The sequence below is a fragment of the Mixophyes fleayi genome, chromosome 2, assembly GCF_038048845.1.
Source record: "Mixophyes fleayi isolate aMixFle1 chromosome 2, aMixFle1.hap1, whole genome shotgun sequence".
NCBI classification, from domain to species: Eukaryota; Metazoa; Chordata; class Amphibia; order Anura; family Limnodynastidae; genus Mixophyes; species Mixophyes fleayi.
This window is the reverse complement of record NC_134403.1, coordinates 249,203,342-249,225,533: the sequence shown is the minus strand read 5'-3', so window position 1 is coordinate 249,225,533 and position 22,192 is coordinate 249,203,342. Positions and strand designations below refer to the sequence as shown.

The 22,192-nt window shown below is 44.8% G+C and overlaps 1 protein-coding gene across 3 annotated transcripts in view; it reads right to left on the bottom strand.

Moving 5' to 3' along the window:
* Window positions 1–19,186: 19,186 nt before the first annotated feature.
* RPS6KA1 (ribosomal protein S6 kinase A1) overlaps window positions 19,187–22,192 on the bottom strand; it is a 93,600-nt gene continuing 90,594 nt past the window's right edge. For all 3 annotated transcript variants that reach the window (XM_075195776.1, XM_075195777.1, XM_075195775.1), the window contains one exon: window positions 19,187–21,869. In XM_075195776.1, the coding sequence (XP_075051877.1) occupies window positions 21,747–21,869 (123 nt within the window). In that variant the 3' untranslated portion in view covers window positions 19,187–21,746. The remainder of the gene's footprint in view (window positions 21,870–22,192) is intronic.

The window sequence follows — 22,192 nt, the reverse complement described above, 5'->3', positions numbered from 1 at the left end:
AGAAGTCAAGAGTAGCAAAACAGTGATCAAATTTAGCAGGAGAGACCAGGCTGGAACTGGAGTGCTGTACTGGAGTTTAGGCTGTACTGTCTGGGCAGAAACACTGCATGGACTGCAGACCGCTAGAAACCAGGTTGGCATCTAAAGAATCAACATTGCACTGACAACAGGTTAGGGCTCCAGGAAGTCCTTTTATAGTAACTGGTATCCCAATGCATCCCGTGATTGGAGGCTGTGGGTAGCTGAGCTGCAGCAGCACTCTGACTGGCTGAAAAATCATGGGATAGAATCCAAGATGGCAGCACTCATGCACTGGTTTTGGAGGGATCTCTGGTGTAGAGACAGACTGGGCAGCATCCTGCAGAGAGATCTAAGGCCAGCAGAGCCTGCAGACCACAGAAACAGGCGAGAAAAAAGTAACAGGACTTTAGATTCTGGTGTGTGACTCTAACAGAGACCATGCAGCTAGTAGTGCAGGAAAAGGGATTATTACTTTTAACTCACAACAACTTTCTATCACTTCAATTGATTGTTGTGTGAACTTTTTTTTTATTGCATTATACCATTCTTAAACTGTATATATTTTATTTATTTATTATTATTGTAAATCAGGCAGCAGAGAGGTGTTTTTTGTATTTATTTAGTTTGTCCCATGCATGTTTGCTAATTTCTGGCCAAATTGGTAAAAACCAGGCAGTTTGATCAACCACTACAGGTGTTGCAAATGCTAAAGTCGAACTAAACCTTGAAGAAGAAGGAAAGCTGTGTTGTCTTTCCTTGAATGTAAAAAAAAGTTCTGGCAAATCGGAAGTTTCTGCTATAATTACTCAAACATGTGTACATGAGTTGTTTGTACCTTAAAGGACAAATATAAATAAATCATTTTAAGCATAAATAGTTCTACCAAGAAGTACATTACTACTACTTAAGGCTTTTGCTTCAAGAAAATTTACATTATTTTTATTTCCCTCATTTTGCTGCACACCCATGCTTACATATAAGATCTCACCTCAGTGGCAAGGAAAAGCCTAATTGTAAGTCCTATTACTTGACCTCCATTTAGCCAATGTTCTAATAGTGTACTGCAAACCATGGCAAGATACTGCATGCAGTCATATACATCCTGCATGGGATATTTTACATACACTCAGCACTGATCTGGATTGTGTCATCAGTCACATGTAACACATTTTTTTCCTTATACTGCCATCTACTGGCTTTTGAAAACTGTGCCTCATTTATGATTTTTCCTCATTTTCCTGCAATTTTTGGGTAATTATGATAAAATTAATGGAATATTCACTTTTCTTTCTTACTACCATTTATTTTCCCCTTGACTATCAGACCATAGGGAATTCTCCACTTGTACCTCCTAATACTCACATTATTTTATAATGCAAGTAGTTCAATCTACAAATAAACTACTAACCTGCAACATATGAGTATTACATGGTGCAAAATAATATTGTGTAAATGAGAGTGCACATCCTTTCCTTTTTTTGTTACTCTTAACATGCATATAATTGTTCAGGGGTGTAAGTCAGTTTGTTGCTAAATACAGGTGAGTTAATTTGAGCTGACTAACCCTAACATCTGTTAACTAAATCAAGAAGCCCATATAATAATATAACAATAGTTAATGAACTGAGGGCTTTTTATGACTGGGTTATTTTTATAAAAAATATTGGAAAGGTGTCTGTTTCACTGGGAATTACGCTTGTTTTATTTGTCCATTATTATCCAACACTAAAAACAACCTGGGACCTGGAACCCACAATACATTTCTTGGGTTGGGCGCACTAATGGCATCAAGATGGCTCCTATATTTTTTTCAAGCTCTTTCCATGTGAATCCTTCCTCAAGCCTTCAAATTTGTACAATATATTACATCCACCTTTATTTCAAGAGATATTACTACCAAGTGTCACACTTCAATGCTGAAAGCTGGAAATGACAGCTATGGAGTCTGGAAAATGGTGGAAGCACACAATATTTATTGAACAGATATGATCCAGATAATGCAGTATGGTACAAACAGAGTATTGCAGATATTGAACAAGGATTGCTGAGAGGCTGAAAGCAAATAACAAAGAACACGGCTGGTGCAGGTGAACAGGCTTTGGAGAGAACCAGGTAAAGAGAAGTTGGCAGGCAATGTTACGCTGACAGTCAGTACACAAACTCACAGAACTAGTAGGAGGTCTTCACCTTTAGCAGCCGACTTTCCCATAGAGCTTTATACACTCACCGGTACTCAGATGCCCCCAGGACTTATCTCCAGATGTAGTGTGAGTTTGTGATACTAAACCGTAGCGGGAGGCCAGGAGGCAGCGTAGATGGCAGCGAATGGTCAAACGAAAGCCAAGGTCAGGGGTCACTTGCAAGCAGGAATAAACGGGAAACACGCCAACGGTCAGGGTCACAAGCAATATAGCGGGGTCCAAGGCACAAGCAAGATTAATCAGGGTGACAGGCAAAGAGGCAAATCCAAGGTACAGGCAGGGGTCATACACAACAAAGACAATCCAAAAGAGGTATACACCAACAGCATAGAGCAGGTAGCAGGCAGAAAACTGGAAACTATAACCGGCAGGGAGGCTAAGCCCTTCCTGCCTTAAATACTAAATGTGACCAATCAGAGCCTAGCTCTGAAATTGCCATCGGCCTATGCCTTATTAATAAATTAATTAATAATCAGCCCACAGGCTTGTTTGAAATACTGCGCACGCGCCCCCATAGTGCCGGGACGCTGCGCTGAACTGAATAGCATCCGACCGTTGCTAAGGCAAGCTGGCCCCGGAAGTGACATCCCGGTCGTCATAGCGACTGCCGGGACGCAGGTGAGAGAGAGAGTGAGGTTCGTAACAGTACCACCCCTTGAGGGGGGGTCAAGGCACCCCAACATCCAGGTTTTCCAGGGAATTGTTTGAAGAATTCCTCAATGAGTTTGCGGGCGTGCAGGCGTCTCCATGGAATCCAGGATCTTTTCTCTGGGCCACGATCTTTCCACTGAACTAAGAAATGGAGGAGTGCTATTTCTTAAAAGTGAATGCAAGCTATTTAATGTATTATTATTATTATTATTAATATTTATTTATAAGGCGCTACAAGGCATCCGCAGCGCCGTACAGAGACAAACAAAATCACAATACAATGGGAGACAGCACAGTACAGTAAACACAGCAACTCAGTACGCTCAATGCACAGCTAGAGAGGGCGGGGAAAGGGGAGGGAGGATCCGAAAACGACGGGGCCCAAGAAGGGGGGCGCGGAAGACAGGGAGACCCCCAGGGGGAGGAGGGAGCGAAAGTGGACGTGGGGTGGAGGACCTTTGAGGAGGAGGGCTAAGTAGCTGGAAAGCAGAGTTAGAAGTGGTGGAAACAGGAGGAGAGATGGCCCTGCTCAGAGGAGCGTACAATCTAAGGGGAGGGGTGGACAGACAGAGAGACGCAGGGGAGAGAGGGAGAGTAGGGGGACAGAGGCAGAAGATAAGGTAGGAAGTTAAGTGGGAGACAGAAAGGCTTTAAGAAAAAGGTGGGTTTTTAGGGCCCGTTTGAAGCTGGACAGATTAGGGGAAGTTCTGATGGAGGGAGGGAGCTTGTTCCAGTGGAGGGGGGCAGCGCGGGCGAAGTCTTGGATACGCGCGTGGGAGGAGGTTATAAGGGGGGAAGAGAGGCGACGGTCAGAGGCAGAACGGAGAGGGCGGGATGGAGCATGAATAGAGAGGAGGGTGGAGATGTAGGGCGCAGTGGAGTTGGCGAGGGCCTTGTAGGTGAGTGTGAGGAGCTTAAAGAGGATTCTGAAGGGGAATGGGAGCCAGTGAAGGGCTAGGTAGAGGGGGGGAGACAAAAGAGGAGCGGCGAGAGAGGAAAATAAGCCTAGCTGCAGCATTAAGGACGGATCGAAGGGGATCGAGATGAGAGTGGGGGAGGCCAGTGAGGAGGAGGTTGCAGTAGTCCAGGCGGGAGATGATCAGAGAGTGGATAAGGCATTTGGTGGCATCTTGGGAGAGGAAGGGCCGGATGCGAGCGATGTTGCGCAGCTGGAAGCGGCAGGATTTAGCAAGAGAGAGGATGTGGGGGCCAAAGGAGAGAGAGGAGTCGAGGATGACACCAAGGCAGCGAAGTTGGGGGACAGGTGAGATAGAGGTGTTGTCGACAGTGATGGAGAGGTCAGAAGGGGATGGGGTATGAGAGGGAGGAAAAACTATGAGCTCAGTTTTGGCAAGGTTAAGTTTGAGGAATCGAGAGGACATCCAGGAGGAGATGGCAGAGAGGCAGGCGGACACCCTAGAGAGGAGGGAGGGAGAGAGATCAGGAGAGGAGAGGTATAGTTGAGTGTCGTCAGCGTAAAGGTGGTAGCTGAAGCCGAAGGAGCTGATGAGTTCACCCAGGGAGGAGGTGTATAGAGAGAAGAGTAAGGGTCCCAGAACAGAGCCCTGAGGGACCCCAACTGGAAGGGTGGATGGGGGGGGAGAGAGACCCAGAGGTGGTGACAGAGAAGGAACGGTGAGTAAGGTAAGAGGTGAACCAGGACAGGACTGGGTCGGAGAGGCCGAAAGACTGGAGGGTGTGAAGGAGGAGGGGGTGGTCAACGGTGTCAAAGGCTGCAGAGAGGTCAAGGAGGATGAGAAGGGAGAAGTGGCCCCTGGCTTTTGCAGAGAGGAGGTCATTGGTGACTTTAGCCAGGGCAGTTTCAGTGGAGTGGAGGGGGCGGAAACCAGACTGGAGAGGATCAAGGAGGGAGTATTCAGAAAGGTAGGAGGTGAGACGGCTGCAGACGAGCCTCTCAAGAATTTTGGAGGCAAAAGGGAGAAGAGATATGGGGCGATAGTTCGAGAGAGAAGTGGGGTCGAGATTAGGTTTCTTAAGAATGGGGGATACGAGAGCATGTTTGAAGGAGGAGGGGAAGATGCCAGTGGAGAGGGAGAGATTAAAGAGGTGAGCGAGGTGGGAGCAGGTGGTGGGGGAAAGGGAGCGAAGAAGGTGGGAGGGGATGGGATCCAGGGGGCAGGTAGTGGGGGGGGGAGGATAAAATGAGAGAGTGGATTTCCTCGCCGGTGGTGGGACGGAAGGAGTGGAGGGGAAGGTGGTTGGGGGGGGAGGACAGAAGAGTGGGAGGGGTGGAAGAGAGAGTGGAGGAGGAGATTTCAAGTCGGATGGCCTCGATTTTAGAGGAGAAGAAGGAGGCGAAATCAGAGGCAGTCAGGGAGGAGGGGGTGGGGGGAGGGGAGGGGGCCAGGAGAGTGCTGAAGGTGGCAAAGAGGCGGCGGGGGTTAGAGGACTGGGAAGAGATGAGGGATTTAAAGAAAGATTGTTTAGCGAGTGAGAGGGCAGAGCTGTAGGATGAAAGGATGAATTTAAAGTGGAGGAAGTCAGCCAGGGAGCGGGATTTTCTCCAGTGACGTTCGGCGGAACGGGAGCATTTTGGAGGAAGCGGGTAAATTTGGAGTGCCAGGGTTGGGGTTTGGAACAGCGGGGGTGGACGGAGTGGGCAGGGGCGACCGCGTCCAGAGCGGAGGTGAGGGTGTGATTGTAGAGGGAGACCGCCTGGTTGGGGCAGGCCTGGGAGGAAAGGGGAGAAAGGAGGGTATCGAGAGAGGAGGACAGAGAGGCAGGGTCAAGAGCATCGAGGTTGCGTATGGACAGAGTAGGTTTGGGCAGGGGGGGGAGCAGGAGAAGAGGAGAGAGAGAAGGAGAGGAGATGGTGGTCGGATAGAGGAAAGGGAGAGATGGAGAAGTCAGAGAGATTACATAGGTAGGAGAAGACAAGATCAAGGGAGTGACCAAGGCAGTGGGTAGAGGAGGAGGTCCATTGGGTGAGACCAAGGGAGGAAGAGAGGGTGAGCAGTTTGCTGGAAGCAGGGTAGGTGGGGTTGTCGATGGGGATATTAAAGTCACCGAGAATGATCGAGGGGAGATCGGAGGAGAGGTAGTGAGGAAGCCAGCTAGCAAAGTTGTCAAGGAAGAGGGAGGTGGGGCCAGGGGGGCGGTAGATGACAGTGACGCGGAGATGGATGGGGTAGAAGAGGCGGATGGAGTGAGCTTCAAAAGAGGAAAAGGAGAGGGAGGGTTCAGGGGGAATGACACGAAAAGTACAGGTGGAGGAGAGGAGGAGGCCAACTCCACCGCCAGGGCGGGCACCAGGCCTGGCGGAGTGGGTGAAGGAGAGGCCACCATAGGAGAGGGCAGTGGGGGAAGTAGTATCAGAATCGGAGAGCCAGGTTTCAGTAACGGCAAGAAGGTTAAAGGAGTTGGATAGAAAGAGGTTGTGGATAGCAGTCAGCTTGTTGCGGACGGATCTGGCATTCCAGAGGGCACAGAAGAAAGGGGGAGAGGAGAGGGGGGAAATGGGGATGAGGTTAGCAAGATGAGCAGCGCGCGGGGGATGGCGGGGAGGAACTGGAGAGGTAGGGCGGGGGGAGAGTATGGGTATGGAGTGAGAGCGGGGAGGCATAGTAGGGAGAGAGAGTAACAGAACAGTGAGATAGTGGGGACAGTGAAAAACAGGTAAGAACAAAGGCAGGAAGACAATGAAAAGGTGGAAGATAATAACGAATTAGGGCGTGGAGGGCATGGAACAACAGTACAGTGAGAAAATAAGGACAATGAAGACAGGTAAGAATGATAGCAGAACAGTAAGATAATAAGGACAGCGGATAACAGGTAAGAATAAGCAGGGAGACAATAGCAAGATGGAGGACAATAACCAAATAGGGCGTGGAAGGCAAAGAATAATAGAAGGAGAGGTAATAAGGACAATGGAAATAGGCAAGAATAATAACAGGTAAAACTAGTTGCTGGTAAATATAAAATCAGGAAAAACAAGATAAAGGCATATAAATAGTAGAATAATAACAGGTAAAAAGTAGAAACTTGTAAATGTACAATCAGGAAAAACAAAATAATGGCATATAAATTAATGTTTTATATGCAGTTGATGCAGTTAAGCCAGGGATTCAGCAGGAGAAGGGTTAACTGACAAGCCGGGTCGGTACACAGTAGATCAGTTGCTGCAGATAAGCCAGGGATTCAGCAGGAGAAGGGTTAATTGACAAGCCGGGTCGGTACACAGTAGATCAGTTGGTGCAGATAAGCCAGGGATTCAGCAGGAGAAGGGTTAATTGACAAGCCGGGTCGGTACACAGTAGATCAGTTGATGCAGATAAGCCAGGGATTCAGCAGGAGAAGGGTTAATTGACAAGCCGGGTCGGTACACAGTAGATCAGTTGGTGCAGATAAGCCAGGGATTCAGCAGAAGAAGGGTTAACTGACAAGCCGGGTCGGTACACAGTAGATCAGTTGATGCAGATAAGCCAGGGATTCAGCAGGAGAAGGGTTAATTGACAAGCCGGGTCGGTACACAGTAGATCAGTTAGTGCAGATAAGCCAGGGATTCAGCAGGAGAAGGGTTAATTGACAAGCCGGGTCGGTACACAGTAGATCAGTTGATACAGATAAGCCAGGGACTCAGCAGGAGAAGGGTTAATTGACAAGCCGGGTGGGTACACAGTAGATCAGTTGATGTAGATAAGCCAGGGATTCAGCAGGAGAAGGGTTAACTGACAAGCCGGGTCGGTACACAATAGATCAGTTGATGCAGATAAGCCAGGGATTCAGCAGGAGAAGGGTTAATTGACAAGCCGGGTCGGTACACAGTAGATCAGTTGATACAGGTAAGCCAGGGACTCAGCAGGAGAAGGGTTAATTGACAAGCCGGGTTGGTACACAGTAGATCAGTTGATGTAGATAAGCCAGGGATTCAGCAGGAGAAGGGTTAACTGAAAAGCCGGGTCGGTACACAGTAGATCAGCTGATGCAGATAAGCCAGGGATTCAGCAGGAGAAGGGTTAACTGACAAGCCGGGTCGGTACACAGTAGATCAGTTGATGCAGACAAGCCAGGGACTCAGCAGGAGAAGGGTTAACATGTATGGTAGGAAACACACACACTACATTGCCCCAAGCCCCTTGTGCCATCACACACACACTACATTGCCACAAGCCCCGTGCCATCACACACACACACACACACACTACATTGCCCCAAGCCCCTTGTGCCATCACACACACACACTACATTGCTACAAGCCGCGTGCCATCACACACACACTACATTTCCACAAGCCCCGTGCCATCACACACACACACTACATTGCCACAAGCCCCGTGCCATCACACACACACCACTGACATCAGCACCTCTCACTTACTTTTAAGTGCACATCTGCTGCATCTCTCCTCACTGCTCAGACATGAAGTGAAGTGAGCACTTCCTGTCTGAGGTCAATCAGCAACAGGCAGCCTTACGGTTGGCTGCCTGTTGCTGCCACCGAACACCAAAGATTTGATCCCCGCCCCCCCCCCCCTCCTCGCTCCTGGCACAACCCGTCCCCCCGTCCCCCTGCTCGCCGCCACTTTATTTCTGGTGGCACCTGCAGTGGGATTAATATCCCTACCTCCTTCTTTTCTCTGTCTGACAAACACATTTTGATGTGACCTATACTGCAAGTCATGTGGCTGCAGCAGTAGCATTGTACACAGTGCTGGAGGCTGCTTCTGGAAATTCTCCTGTTCCTGTGCTGTCACCGATGGAGAAAAAGGTAAGAAGAAGGGGTGATGGGGAGGGGCATTTCTGTAAGGAAAGTGCTACAAGGTTCCTCCTTCCTTAGACAACGAGAGCCCTGTAGCACCAAATTATTGTATCCTCTAATGAAGATATATTAAATTATTCCTTGCCTTGCACTTTTCACCTCATAGCCTTGCCTCCAATGGTATGGCCACACCCCTTTGGCAGGGTGCTGCTGCAATATGGCAGCACATAAGTTTCCCTTCTAGTCAACTATAGAGGGGCCCGAAGAAGTTGCTGTACCGGGGCCTAAAATTTCTCTTGGTGGCACTGGTGACATGCCTTTGGTATTATGGTAGCCTGTCTGGGAAGCTTAAAAACACTACTGATGCAGTGGGTAAAGCGGCAGGAAGAATTCACGCCCTTTGTTATACTTGGAATTAGATCCAGGTGTTACCTTGCGAGGTTGGAAGGTAAACATTCCCAAAGCAGCATTTCAAGGTAAGCCTAAGGGCAACACTTTTTTCTGTATCCTTTTAGAGATAGGAGTTTCTAATCTCGTTTTTATCTGTCTCTACTTGATCATCTCATTCTACTGAGGCTCTTAAGGAAAACAAATTTGTGATTTAACTAAGAAAACTGCAAAGAAATAGAAAGTTTTATCTATGCCGTTTGTGTTAAAAGCCTCCCTGAAGGATATTCAAGAACAGTTTGTGTTGATGGCATTTATAATGAGCAGCAGCAGCCCCCTTCTACTGCTCCTCCTCATATGGTGGACTTGTTTAAATCATACTTGCCAACTTTTCCTCATTGGCTTCAGGGAGATCCCGGGGGAGGTGGGTGTGTGGGGCTTGACAAATCGCATCAATTTGGCCCCGCCTCTTGAACAATTGTCCCAATTTTGGCCAACTGCAGCAGGGGGCGGGGCTAAGAAGACACGATATTTGCATCATTAAGCCCGGCCCGCCACTTATTTATTGCTGGGAGCGAGAATTGGGAGGTTGCCCTCCTCTCCCGGGAATCCGGGAGGTCTCCCAGAAATGTGCGAGTCTCCTGGACAGTCCGGGAGAGTAGGCAACTATGCATTAAAGAAAAGCAGCTAATGAATCTCTAGAGACTGAAGTGTCTTTTACATTTCTGTCTCCGTTACTGAAGTAATGTTGTCTTACCTGTCAGTCTTTCATCATCATCATCATCAATTTATTTATTTATATAGCGCCACTAATTTCGCAGCTCTGTACTGAGAACTTACTCACATCAGTCCCTGCCCCATTGGAGCTTGCAGTTTTTGATTAAATCTTGGTCTCCATGAAAATGGCCACCTCCATAGACATCAATACATGGACATAGAATACAATTTCTGAACTGTGTCATCATGCCACAGATGGCGAAGCCAACCATGTCTTGTACTGGCTCAACATCAGGGAGAATGCCAGACTTTTCAGGGAGTGAGGGAGATCACCCCTATTTCAGGGAGTCTCCCTGACATTCAGGGAGAGTTGGCAAATATGGTTTAAATGATGAAAGTTACCTTAGTGAATACTTTTGTTACCAAAGAGGATCTGCGCTTACTAAGGCCCTAAAGATCATGGTCCCTTATAACGCTTCTGACGAATCAGAATAAAAGTATTGAGACTGACATATCAGAATTCTCAGAAGCTAAGTCAACAGAGGTTTCTGAGGAAGGGAACATTAATCCAGACTTTATGGATGGTCTAATAAAATTAAATCTATAAATATATGTTGATTGAGGAGGTAAAAAAAAAACAAAACACCCATTGCAAGACATGTTTTTAGAATATAGGAAAGGAAAAATAATTAAAAATATTACAGAAAGAGGGGCTGGTCTGGATAAGCATGGGCTAGCAAGAACACTTGCGAGCTACCCAGTCCCAACATCTTTTAAATATCCTGTTGTTATTACACACCAAATTATGTAGGCATAATCTAACCGCTGACACGTTATTTGAACGACCTTTGCACTCCAAACAAGCTTGTGGACATGCTTATTGACGGAGATCATGATCTGGATCTGCTGCGGTGCATGCGTCTCCTTGCCACTGCAGGGGTGAGTCTCCTGGTTGTCACCTGTCCCTGTCCTTCGTCTTCAACCCCAATGCCCAGGGGTGTACAGCAAACCCGAAGATTAGGTGCTTTGTCAAGCTATCTCCACATAAACTTACCTCTTTGAAGCTGATGACTGCATGTTGAGAGTGATGCTGCCTAGTCAGATGTGTGGAGAGATGGAGGGGAGTCACGGGCTGCAATACCTCACTCTGATCTAGTCCATAATATGCATTAAATCATTCTGGGCTTTGGTGGCAATCCACTGTTGCTCTACGAACCCTTCAAAGTGTATGTAGAAGGTCTGCAAAAATTCACGCCAGTCCACACATCGGATGCTATCTTGGATTACAAGGTTCTAACTGTCGCAGCCCGTCTCTGTCATAGACTTCCTTTTTGTAAGGATGCCTGAAAAATCTGAGTGTGGCAGCCCAGAAGATTTTTTGGAGAAGTGATTAATTCAGTCCGTAAAACTGTACGAGTTCAAATCAAGAAGAATACTCTGGAGAACTGTGAGAACATGTCTTTACTGTGTGGTATATACTAAGAACTGAACATGGCTGCCAGGTATTTCCTGTCAGCCAGCACTTCCTGAATAGCAAGTGGATGGCAGTGATGTCACTTCTGCCAACCACATATAACATCTACATCCTCCTTTTTTTTTTAGAACAAAGTAACAACAGGTGTGTGGGTACGACACAGTGTGACAGGTGTTAGATGTGCAACCAGTGGGCAAATGAATATACACATGAACTGGTAATACCGAAAGTTACATAACAAGGTCTTGGAATATAGTAGCAGGCCTGGAGATTGTACCAGAACTCATGATGAAGAAAGGAGGTAGTGATGTGTCCTGTGTTGAACAGGGCTCACTATTGGTCAGAGGCATAGGACTACCCTGCATTGCAATAGATGCTTCTTCAGACGACCCATTGTCCACATTGATAGGTATTCTGACATCCTCAGGCGGTATTCCGTGGGGGAGGGGGGGTGCTGGCTCACACACCCCTAAGAGGTGATGCCTATTGTGTTCATACAAAGCACCATCGGATTGTACCACATAGCTTTTGGGCCTGTTAAGAGGATCCTTGCACAGTCCCAACTCTGTTAAACCCGACTGGGGTCTGGATGCGGATGGTCTGATGAGAGGTTTTGTTGTGATTGGCTTTGAGCTGTAACCTGGACGTCTCCAGTGCACTCTGCACATTGGTCTCAATGGTTGGTGTAAGCTTGGCTTTGGTGGTAAGAATAATAGTGCGACTGCATCTGGACAGAAGGGGTTGAGAAAGAGGGAGCTCATCCCTTGGGGTATTTCTCAAATTAAGAAGCGCCATGAATACATCTGAACCATCTCTGTAGCATTTGTCTAATAGGTGCTTTGCAAAACATACTGCCGTTTCTGCTAGTTCATTAGATTGCGGAGAGCACGGACTGTTAATGACATGTGAGATGTCCCATTCATTGGTGAAAGACTGGAACTCACCACTCATGAACTGCTTGGCATTGTCAGTGAGCAGCTTGAGTGGTATACCATGGGTAAATAAGTGTCTTTTTAATTTTATTAATGACTGTGGCACTCGTCAGTTTAGGAAGATAGTCTATCTCAAACCAAACGGAATATAAGTCCTCTAACACAAGGTGATCTTTCCCCCTCCACACAAAAAGATCTGCATCAACAATAGATCAAGGAAGGTCAGATACCTTATGGAGAGTCAGTGGTTCTATGGCATGATGGGGCCATAGAGCATTGCAGGGGGCACAAGCAGAGACTACCTGCACAATGTCCATAGCCATAGAGGGCCAATACAATGCATCCTTAGACCGTCGCAAAGTTGGCTCCCTCCCAGGGTGCCCCTGGTGGGCCTGCTGGGCATAAGATACTTGAAGAGCACATGGGATTACAAACTGCTGACCTCACAGGAGAATGCCCTCTGAGTGTTATGAATCCTAGTGCATTCACAAAGTGCAACGGAAGTGTAAGGCAAAGTGTCTTTATTCAGGTAAATATATTAACAAAGATAACTCAAATCCACGGATAACAGGTTCCAAAAGAGACTGTATAGTAAAATGGCAGGAACAAGTATAATAAGTTTACCCCAGTCCAGAAGGCACAAGGCTGTCCAGGAAAGCAGACAGAGTCCAGGAATCAAATAGAGACCAGACAAACAAATCCAAATAGCCAGGCAGAAATCAAGCAAATAGGCGAGGTGCAGAAGTCTGTCCAAAATGTCAGGGCAACAGGCAAAACAGCGTGGTCCAAGGTACAGGCAAATGATTCGGGGTCTCAGGCAAGCAGGCAAGGTCCAAGGTACAGGCAGGGGTCATACACAGAAGTTCAGTCCAGCAGGTATATAACAAATAGCACAGGAGCAGGTTAGCAGCAGCCAGGAACAAATGGATGAACTGCTCAGAGCACAGCTAGAGGCAGGTACTTAAAGCAGTGCAACAGGTGCAGTTCTAATTAGCATCAGACAAGGAGATTAACTCCTTCAGGCATGTTGCAGAGTTCAGGAGCAGGGCAGCAGCAGCACCTCTGATGGATTATAGGTTCTGCTGCCAGATAAAAAACAAAGGCAGTCATAACACTGAGATAGTTAACTCATCCCGGAAAGCAAAGAATGACTTGAGGTCACAAGGCAATTCCCTGGAGGAAGAAGACCAACCATGCAGGACGACCTGCGACAACTGTTGGCAAAGACCATCCCTGAGTGTAACATCATGCAGCTCTTCCCTGCATGGGGAGGAGAGGACATCAAACTCTATAACATCCATGTCATCGTTAGCATCAGGGACACCCGAGTTCAGAAGGTGAGCAGGTGATAAAGCATCAGCTACATGGAGGTCCTTTCCACACTTATACACCACATCAAGATGGTACCTTTGGAGCTTGAGCATGAGCCATTGGATATGTGTCAAAGTAGTGTGCATAGGTTTGAGGAGTGGTTGGTGATCTGTTTCAACCACCCCTGGACGTCCATAGATAAACTCGTGGAACTTTTATGAGGCAAAGACAAGGGCAAGCAGTTTTTTTTCAATCTGAGCATACCTGCAAACAGACAGCACCAAGACCATATTGGGAAGCATCAGCAGAGATGACCACAGGAATATGTGCATCAAAGAAATGGAGCACTGGACTAGAAGCGATTATAACCTTGAGGTGAGCAATAGCATCAGCATGACAGCCCAACCAACACCATTCAATTTCATTATGCAAAAGCTGACGGAGTGGAGCTGTGATGTCACTGTAGTGAGGCAGCAATTTGAAAGGTAATTTGTTATACCTAAAAATCGTTGCAAACCCAGCTTTTCTGTGGGGTTGGGCATTTGGTGGATGGCCCATGTCTTGGCTGGATCTGGCGTGACACCCTCTGACATTAGAATGTGGCCAACATATGGGACCTCAGTAACTCTGAAACGACACTTGTCAGGGTTTAACTGCATGTTGATTTCATGAATCCTGTGGAGTACTTTGCGGAGGCTCATGTTATCTTCTTACATTGTGCAACCTCACATGAGGATGTCATCAATGTTGAATTCACAAGGGTATCCCTCAAAGAGGTGCTCCATGCTGCTTTGGAACGCTTCACTATCAGTACAGATGCTATAGGTCATTAGTAAGAAGGTATGCCTGCCCAGAGGTGTCATAAATGTAGTGAGTAAGGATGACTCCTTGTCCAATATGATGTCAGAACCTGCAATTGGCATCCAGAGTGGTGAATAACTTTGTGTTTGGCATTTTGGCTATGACTTGCTCCACGGTCCTGAGGGGGTGATGCAGTCTCGCCAGAGCTTTATTCAGATGCGCACTGAACCATCCTTTTTAACTGCAGCAACCATGGCCAACACCCATGTGGCGGCTTTTACTACTGGAGCAATGACATCTAATGCTGTCATGCGAATTATTTCCGCAACCACCTTATCTTACATGGCCAAAGGCATCCTTCTGGGAGCACACACTGTAGGAGAACCAGACTCATGAAGACGCCTGTGATATGTTACATGGAGTTTTTAAATGGTCTCGCAATCGAACAGATCAGCAAAGTCTCATAATTCTGGAATATCCTGTTGGAGCATGTGAACGTTAGCACTTAATGTTATTAACCCCAGTTTTATACTGTCCAGTAGACCTAGCAAAGGTTTGACATTACTATCCACAATATGAAACTGCAGCGGGACACTTGTGGAGTGAAACGTGGCCATACCCACAGTCTTGATTATCTGGCCACCGTAAGCAATTAGATTCACTGTGTGAGATGAATCAATAGGTGTCTTGGGCTTTGTACACTGGAGTTCACGTGACATGCACCATAGCATTCTGCGCCACTATCAATTTTAATGTCGTTATTTGTATCCTTATTAACTATGGTAGTAAATATTTCACCCTTTTCAGCCCTGAGGTCAACATTGTCACAGTGTAGACCAGTGTCAGGATTGTTTTCTGGCAGTGTATCTAGCATATGGTGTGATGGGCTGCTGGAACATGCACTGTAGCGTTGTCTGTCATCAGCTTTGGGTTTGGACCTGCACCAGCGAGAAAAGTAATTGTGTTTACCACAGGCATTGCGGCGTTTATTGAAAGCAGGACATTTGTGACGTTCATATGAATGGCAACCGCCGGAATTCATACAGTGTGTTTGTTGCTGCTCGTGCTGCCAGAGGTCAACTAAATTGCACTTTTGAGGGACTGCTCATGTAACATGCATATGTGTTTAGCAGTGCCGAGTGTCTGTGTCTTCTCCTGCAGAAGATGCATACGAATTACATCATTATCAACATTCTGTCCCTGATAAGCTCAGTTCATAAGTCACCATATTCACATTTTTTGGTAATAGTTTCAATCTGGCAGTATATGACTGGATGCTTTCAGAGGGGCTCTGCACAGCAGTGTTAAATACATGTCTGTCCATTATTTTTTATTTTTCACTGATAAGCCATAGTTGCCTACTCTCCCGTAATGTCTAGGAGACTCCCGAATTTTTGGAAGTTCTCCCGGACTCCCGAGAGAGCAGTCCCCGTTGTTCAAGATGGTGGGGGCGGGGCTAAACGGCCCATCGTGGCCCCGTCCCCTGCTGTGATTGGCTAGAATTGCCTAAGCTCAACAGGAGCAGAGTCTAACGGCGCACCACGCGTGGCCACGGCCCCCTCGACGGACTCCCTCCCGGACAGCTGCCTTCAAAAGTAGTTAAGTATGTCAAAAGCATATCATCACATTTTTTTAATAGTGTGTCTGGATCCTCCCCCTATGAACAGACAAATGTGACAACTTTATCTACAGCTTCAGCACCAGCTAAATTGAGCAGGGTGTATGCCTGTAACTGTATAGGACTGTGCATACAGCTACACAATCCTTTGTAAAGAAATCAGCTCAATTTGCAGTTGAGAGGGCGCAAGGGATTCCCTCGCAAACTCCTTGCTGGAACCACCGACTGTACCTTCATTGCTAAAATATTACACTTTAACGATAGAGATATCATATTAAGCTTGGCTAGGCTGAAGGGTCCACTCGAATACAATTACCAACTTGTAGCAGTGTTTTCTGATTTTTCCTTAGATGTGCCCTAAAACACTGTGTCACACAAATTAATGTATTTTAGGCTACAAGTCAGGTTTGTTATTTACTTTATTTTATGTAAAACACTAGCTATAAAATCACAACAAATAACAGATATGTCTGCCCCTTCATCACACTGTTCCCAATTCATCATTGTGTGCACCTTATCACTATGTGCCCTCTTATCACACTGTGCCCCTTAATCCCACAATTGTTTACTTACCTTCCTACGGACCTCTCCTGCAGAGTGAGGCGAGTGTGTGCCAGCTGGACAGGGGCACAGGGATAGCAGAGAGGAGGATTGGAGCAACCAGCACACGAAGAGTCCGCTGTATGTCAGCAAGAACAGAGACCTTGGGGAAGTCAGAGGTGCGGAGGAGAGTCGGGAAGACAGAGATAAAGTGTTACTGGACGTCTGCACAGAGAGGAGCCATTTTAGGATCCAGAGGCTGAGAGCAATACTGATAAGACAGACATGTTTAATTCACTTTTATCGTGACTGAACTGAGCCATTCTTTATTAGTGAGGTAGGGAACAGGTAGGAAGACCTGAAGAATATTGTGTTCTGCCCTTTTGCTGGACTGATATAATAACAAGGGTGAATTTCAGGGACAGTCATCTAGGGGAAAGAAACTGAATTATATTGATGAGGAGCTGCTTAAATTGTTTTTCTACTGTATGTGAAAAGCCCATGTATCCACATGGTGAGGATCCTGTGTTATCAAAGTGACTACATGGTTGTGTAAATGAGAGACAGGAATATTGTGGAGTAACGACAGTCTACAGGAACAAAGTGTTGTTTGAGGAGAGCGATATAACAAGGAGCCTGAGGGAATCGGGACAGTGCTTTGTTCTAACTGGTTGCTAAACGCCCGCTCAAATTAAGAAAGTAAATGAAACTATTGTGTTGATACTACCTTCTGGCAGAAACTGCATCATTACCTGCATTTACCTGACCTCCCAATGTACTTCTGTGCTACCTGTCTATAAAGTTAAAGTAGTTCTTACAGAACTCTGTGTGTAGTTCTGATACTGGTTATCCTTGCTAGATAGATGTTGTGGAACAATGTTAGTGGGTTAAAAGGGGATGGAGGGCTCCTTGGTCTCTTTCTGTGTTGCTAACCCCAGGACACTACAGTCATAGCCAAAAGTTTTGAGAATGACACAAATATTTTTCACAAAGTCTGCTGCCTCAGTTTTTATGATGGCAATTTGCATATACTCCAAAATGTTATGAAGAGTGATCAGATGAATTGCAATTAATTTCAAAGTCTCTCTTTGCCACAACAATGAACTTTATCCCAAAAACAACATTTCCACTGCATTTCAGCCCTACCACAAAAGGACCAGCTGACATCAGGTCAGTGATTCTCTCGTTAACACAGGTGAGAGTGTTGACAAGGAGAAGGCTGGAGATCACTCTGTCATACTGATTGAGTTAGAATAACAGACTGGAAGCTTTAAAAGGAGGATGGCGCTTGAAATCATTGTTCTTCCTCTGTTATCCATAATTACCTGCAAGGAAACAAGTGCAGTCATCATTGTTTTGCACAAAAAGGGCTTCACAGGCAAGGATATTGCAGCTAGTAAGATTGCACCTAAATCAACCATTTATCGGATCATCAAGATCTTCAAGATCTTCAAGGAGAGAGGTTCAATAGTTGTGAAGAAGGCGTCAGGGTGCTCAAGAATGTCCAAGCAAGCGACAGGACTGTCTCCTAAAGTTGATTCAGCTGCGGGATCGGGGCACCACCAGTGCAGAGCTTGCTCTGGAATGGCAGCAGGCAGGTGTGAGTGCAACTACACGCACAGTGAGGCGAAGACTTTTGGAGGATTACCTGGTGTCAAGAAGGCCAGCAAAGAAGCCTCTTATCTCCAGGAAAAACATCAGGGACAGACTGATATTCTGCAAAAGGTACAGGGATTATTGGACTGCAGAAGACTGGGGTAAAGTCATGAATCCCCTATCCGATTGGGGCATCTGGAAAAATGCTTGTCCGGAGAAGGAAAGGTGAGCGCTACCATCAGTCCTGTGTCAAGCCAACAGTAAAGCGCCCTGAGACCATTCATGTATGGGGTTGCTTTTCAGCCAAGGGAGTGGGCTCACTCACAATTTTGCCTTAAAACACAGCCATGAAATAAGAATGGTACCAAAACATCCTCCAAGAGAAGCTTCTCCCAACCATCCAACAGTTAGGTGACAAACAATGGAGCATGTTCATTCATGAACGTTCATGAATACCTCTCCAGAACCACTGTTGTGTGTGTAAATTTATGTCAAAAATTGTTTGGCAAGAATAAAAAGAGTTGTAAGTTTGATTTCGAGGCCAATATTCAGTCTGCAACGTTGGGCCATATTCCAAAAGTGTTCAACCATTAAACTGGGTCATTCCATATCAGTTCAGCCAGGGGTGTCTACCACCCATCTCAGATCTGTTTGCAAATTTTCTGCCAAATATCTCGACAAAATAGCCGCGATTAGTAAATTATTTAATAAATTCAAAAATCAACATTTAATCAACTGTCAGACAGTCAAGATATTTGGCAGAAATAGTTGTTTTGACATCGTCTCTTAACTAACAAATTTTCGAACAAATTTGAGATGGGTGGTGGACATTAATTTTTTTTTGGGGTGATCTGATGTGGAATGACCCAACTACTATAAATTTACTTATCTCTATCCACAGGTATTCCGATTAAGAGCTTACAGAATCTGGATGGGTTTGGGACATGGTACTATGCTATATACTAGAGGGCATGTAACGGGAGACGTATGTGATCTTTCTGAGCAGAAGGGGTCATCTGACACATTACATATAGTTGGCCATCTTCTTGTCATAACATACCCATCATGTATTAACAAAATAGCATTTTATACTGAATGCAAAATGAAATCCACTTGGGTGATCAGGCTGCAAGTCAAAACTGTATTCATTCTTGTAGATCAACAAGAGAATGGCCACAAGCCCTAGAGCTTAAATAAATTTATCATCAATACACAATCAAGACTTTAAAAACATTTTATTAAATCAATTTGAGGTCTAAATTACACATAAGAGTCCTGTGTTCAATTTGGTAACCTTGGCAGTGTACAGTGCCTGTGTGCAAGGGTATGTTTTATTTACGACACAAAGGAAACACTTTGGCAAATACACAAAATTAACCCTCTTTTAAATTTGTCCCATGAATTAAGTGCAGTCATGTCAGTAGTGCATATTTGTTCCATGTACTAGGCCAAAATCTGCACATCTGCCCCAAAAATCATGGTATCCAAATAGTTCTAAATGGAGCATGTGGAAAAATGATAGATAAACAACCACCAGTACATTTTGCCAAAAGATCAATCTTTAGTAGACGTAGACAGACACGTTGCATCTGTAGACAGCTCTATGGGGGTTGTGCGCGTGCACTTGAACAGCAGTTTAGTCTCCCTGATTTTTTCACCATTTGGTGAATTGGCCACAAAGCTTAGCAGAACAAAGACAAAAATACAAAAATCACAGTAGCCCCAATAGCCATTATATTCTACATCCGAGAAATTTTGGGAGATCTATTGATCGAGAACTGTACAGAGGACAAGAGAACATACACAATCAGACAGACAGCAGAAGGGTGTCTAATAAAAATGTATGCCACTGGAGTCTGTCCTATTAATGGGTTCTAAGTCTTTACAAGCTCTTTCTCATTATCTGGAGAACGCTTGTCAAATGAAGAGCTACTAGTGCCCCATGGGAACTTTGCTTCCCACTTACAGAGTGTCATTACCTTAAGATCTTAAGGAACTTGTAATTCTGCATTTTGGCTTGGGGAGAGGAATCCATGCGACATCTGTCTTGATTGCACATCGCAGCCGACATATTTACTTGCTGCATGAACAACTATCAGAATATAATTTTATTTGTAATAATGTTGCTTCCAATGTGTTTTCTACAGAGATTCTTAAATTATTCAAGATATTGTATGCTTAAAATTCATGCAATGAGTGAAAAAAGTATCAAACTCAGCAAAATCACACCTGCCTGCTATTGTTTCACAAATGCTGCTTAAATATTGGGTACATAAACATTACCATTTCACATGCTTTTATCTTCCGGCTAGGTCTAGCTGCATTCACTACAGTGTGGATATAGCTGGACTGGCTATGAACATGAGTTAAATGGTCAGTATACCAGTATAGTTTTGCATTGCATGTAGTTTTTACGATGCTTTTTAAATTTAAGCTCTGACCAGTACAACATGTCTAAGTGTATACTGAAAATGTGCTGAAAATAGGTGCAAACTACACATTATGATTACAACCATTCAAACTGAAATCATCATGCGGTGAATGCAGCTGGATACAGTCTGAGAACAAGCACATGGGAAACACCAATGTGTACATTCCCAAAGATTAATTTTTACCTAAACATAATAATATAAAAGAATATGTAACTATTTACCTGGGCATATAATGCAGAACTATGCAAAGAAGCAATTTGCTAGAGGTATTTCACATAATTAATCAGAAGTACACAATGGGCATATTCTTGTAAGTACAAAAAAAAAAAACAACAGAGAATCCATCATATCCATCAGTGTCCACTATAGTGGATGCAGGTGGGAGGGTAAGAGCAAAGAAAGAAAAAATATTCCTATGGAATGGTGAACCTAGTAAGTAAATGTGTATGGCATCTTTAGTATATATGTAGGTATTACTTTCTAACTAATTACATTTTACACAAATTCTGAGTAGTGCCTCCTAAACCTCTCTGTTTATGTATACCTTGGTTGTACTTTTAAAATCTGTAAATCGTTATTTTAGGTTACCGTTTAACATTTGCTTTCATGCGCCCAAAGCATCCATTAAAGCATCCCAATGATGGATATTGTATTTTAGTGGTTTATTGAGATTAAAGTTCCATATTTATGTCTTGTAAAAGTACAGTTTCTCTCTTACACCTTTCCAGATGCGCAACATTTAACAAGGATTCTCTCCTGGTGCCTGAACAGAAAAGTCTCTTGGATAACACAAGAACACATGGGTGTCATTTGATCTTAAGTGAGCCCTTAGGTGTATAATTACACCAAATCTACATTGTGTATGAATATGTAATGTATTGTGTGTGTGATTGTCTTTCTAAATGTAGCACAAAGCAAAAAGGTAAGAACCTATTTTAAAAACTCAAAATTCTCCTATTTCATAAGTAAAATAGCAGTGTGTCTCTACTGTCACAGACAGCAGGAGTGCAGACAGCCCTGAGATAGTGCTGTAAAGAAATGAGGAGAAGTTTAGAATGATTTATAGAATGGTGGTGACCACCTCCAATGAGAAGAATAGATCCATGTATGCCTTGTCTAAACGAATGGAGCGTTTTCATATGGGCAATAAGCCATGGACCCTCGCATCTTCCTGCCACTGTATAAGGAAAAGTAGCACATCAAACATGTGCCACATGGAATCCACATTTGCAGCAGAAACACAGCTTTACATGGTCATGGTAAAATACGGTGTTACACCGTTATTGAAAGTCACCATCACAAATCATGGTTATAGGAGAATCATCCTGGTAGAGGAAAAACACCTGCTAGAGAATGGTAGAGGGCAGTTTCTTGACACGCCGCTGTGCCAGGATGGATGATTTGATTGGTTGCAGCTGAGGGGTTGGCTTAGAGCTGTTTAAGGCAGAATATGTTGCAGCCATAGCTCCCTGGAACATAAAATCATACATAACCATTAACTATATATCAATTGTAGTATCAGATATTACAGCAGAGTACTATTTAACAAACCAAAGTAAAATGTGCACCTTTAGTAAATCACTACGTGAAAAAGCAACAAAAACAAATAATTAACTCTATCTACTCAAGTTTTGCATTCATGCAATAAAATGTATTACCTCTATTTGAGGGGGTCTAGATTGTGCTGCTTTGCAATAGAAAAGAGCTACATATGGATATATTAATACATATATAACATCTACACACACACACTTATTTTGATAAAGTGATACTTCTAATTGAATAAATTAGT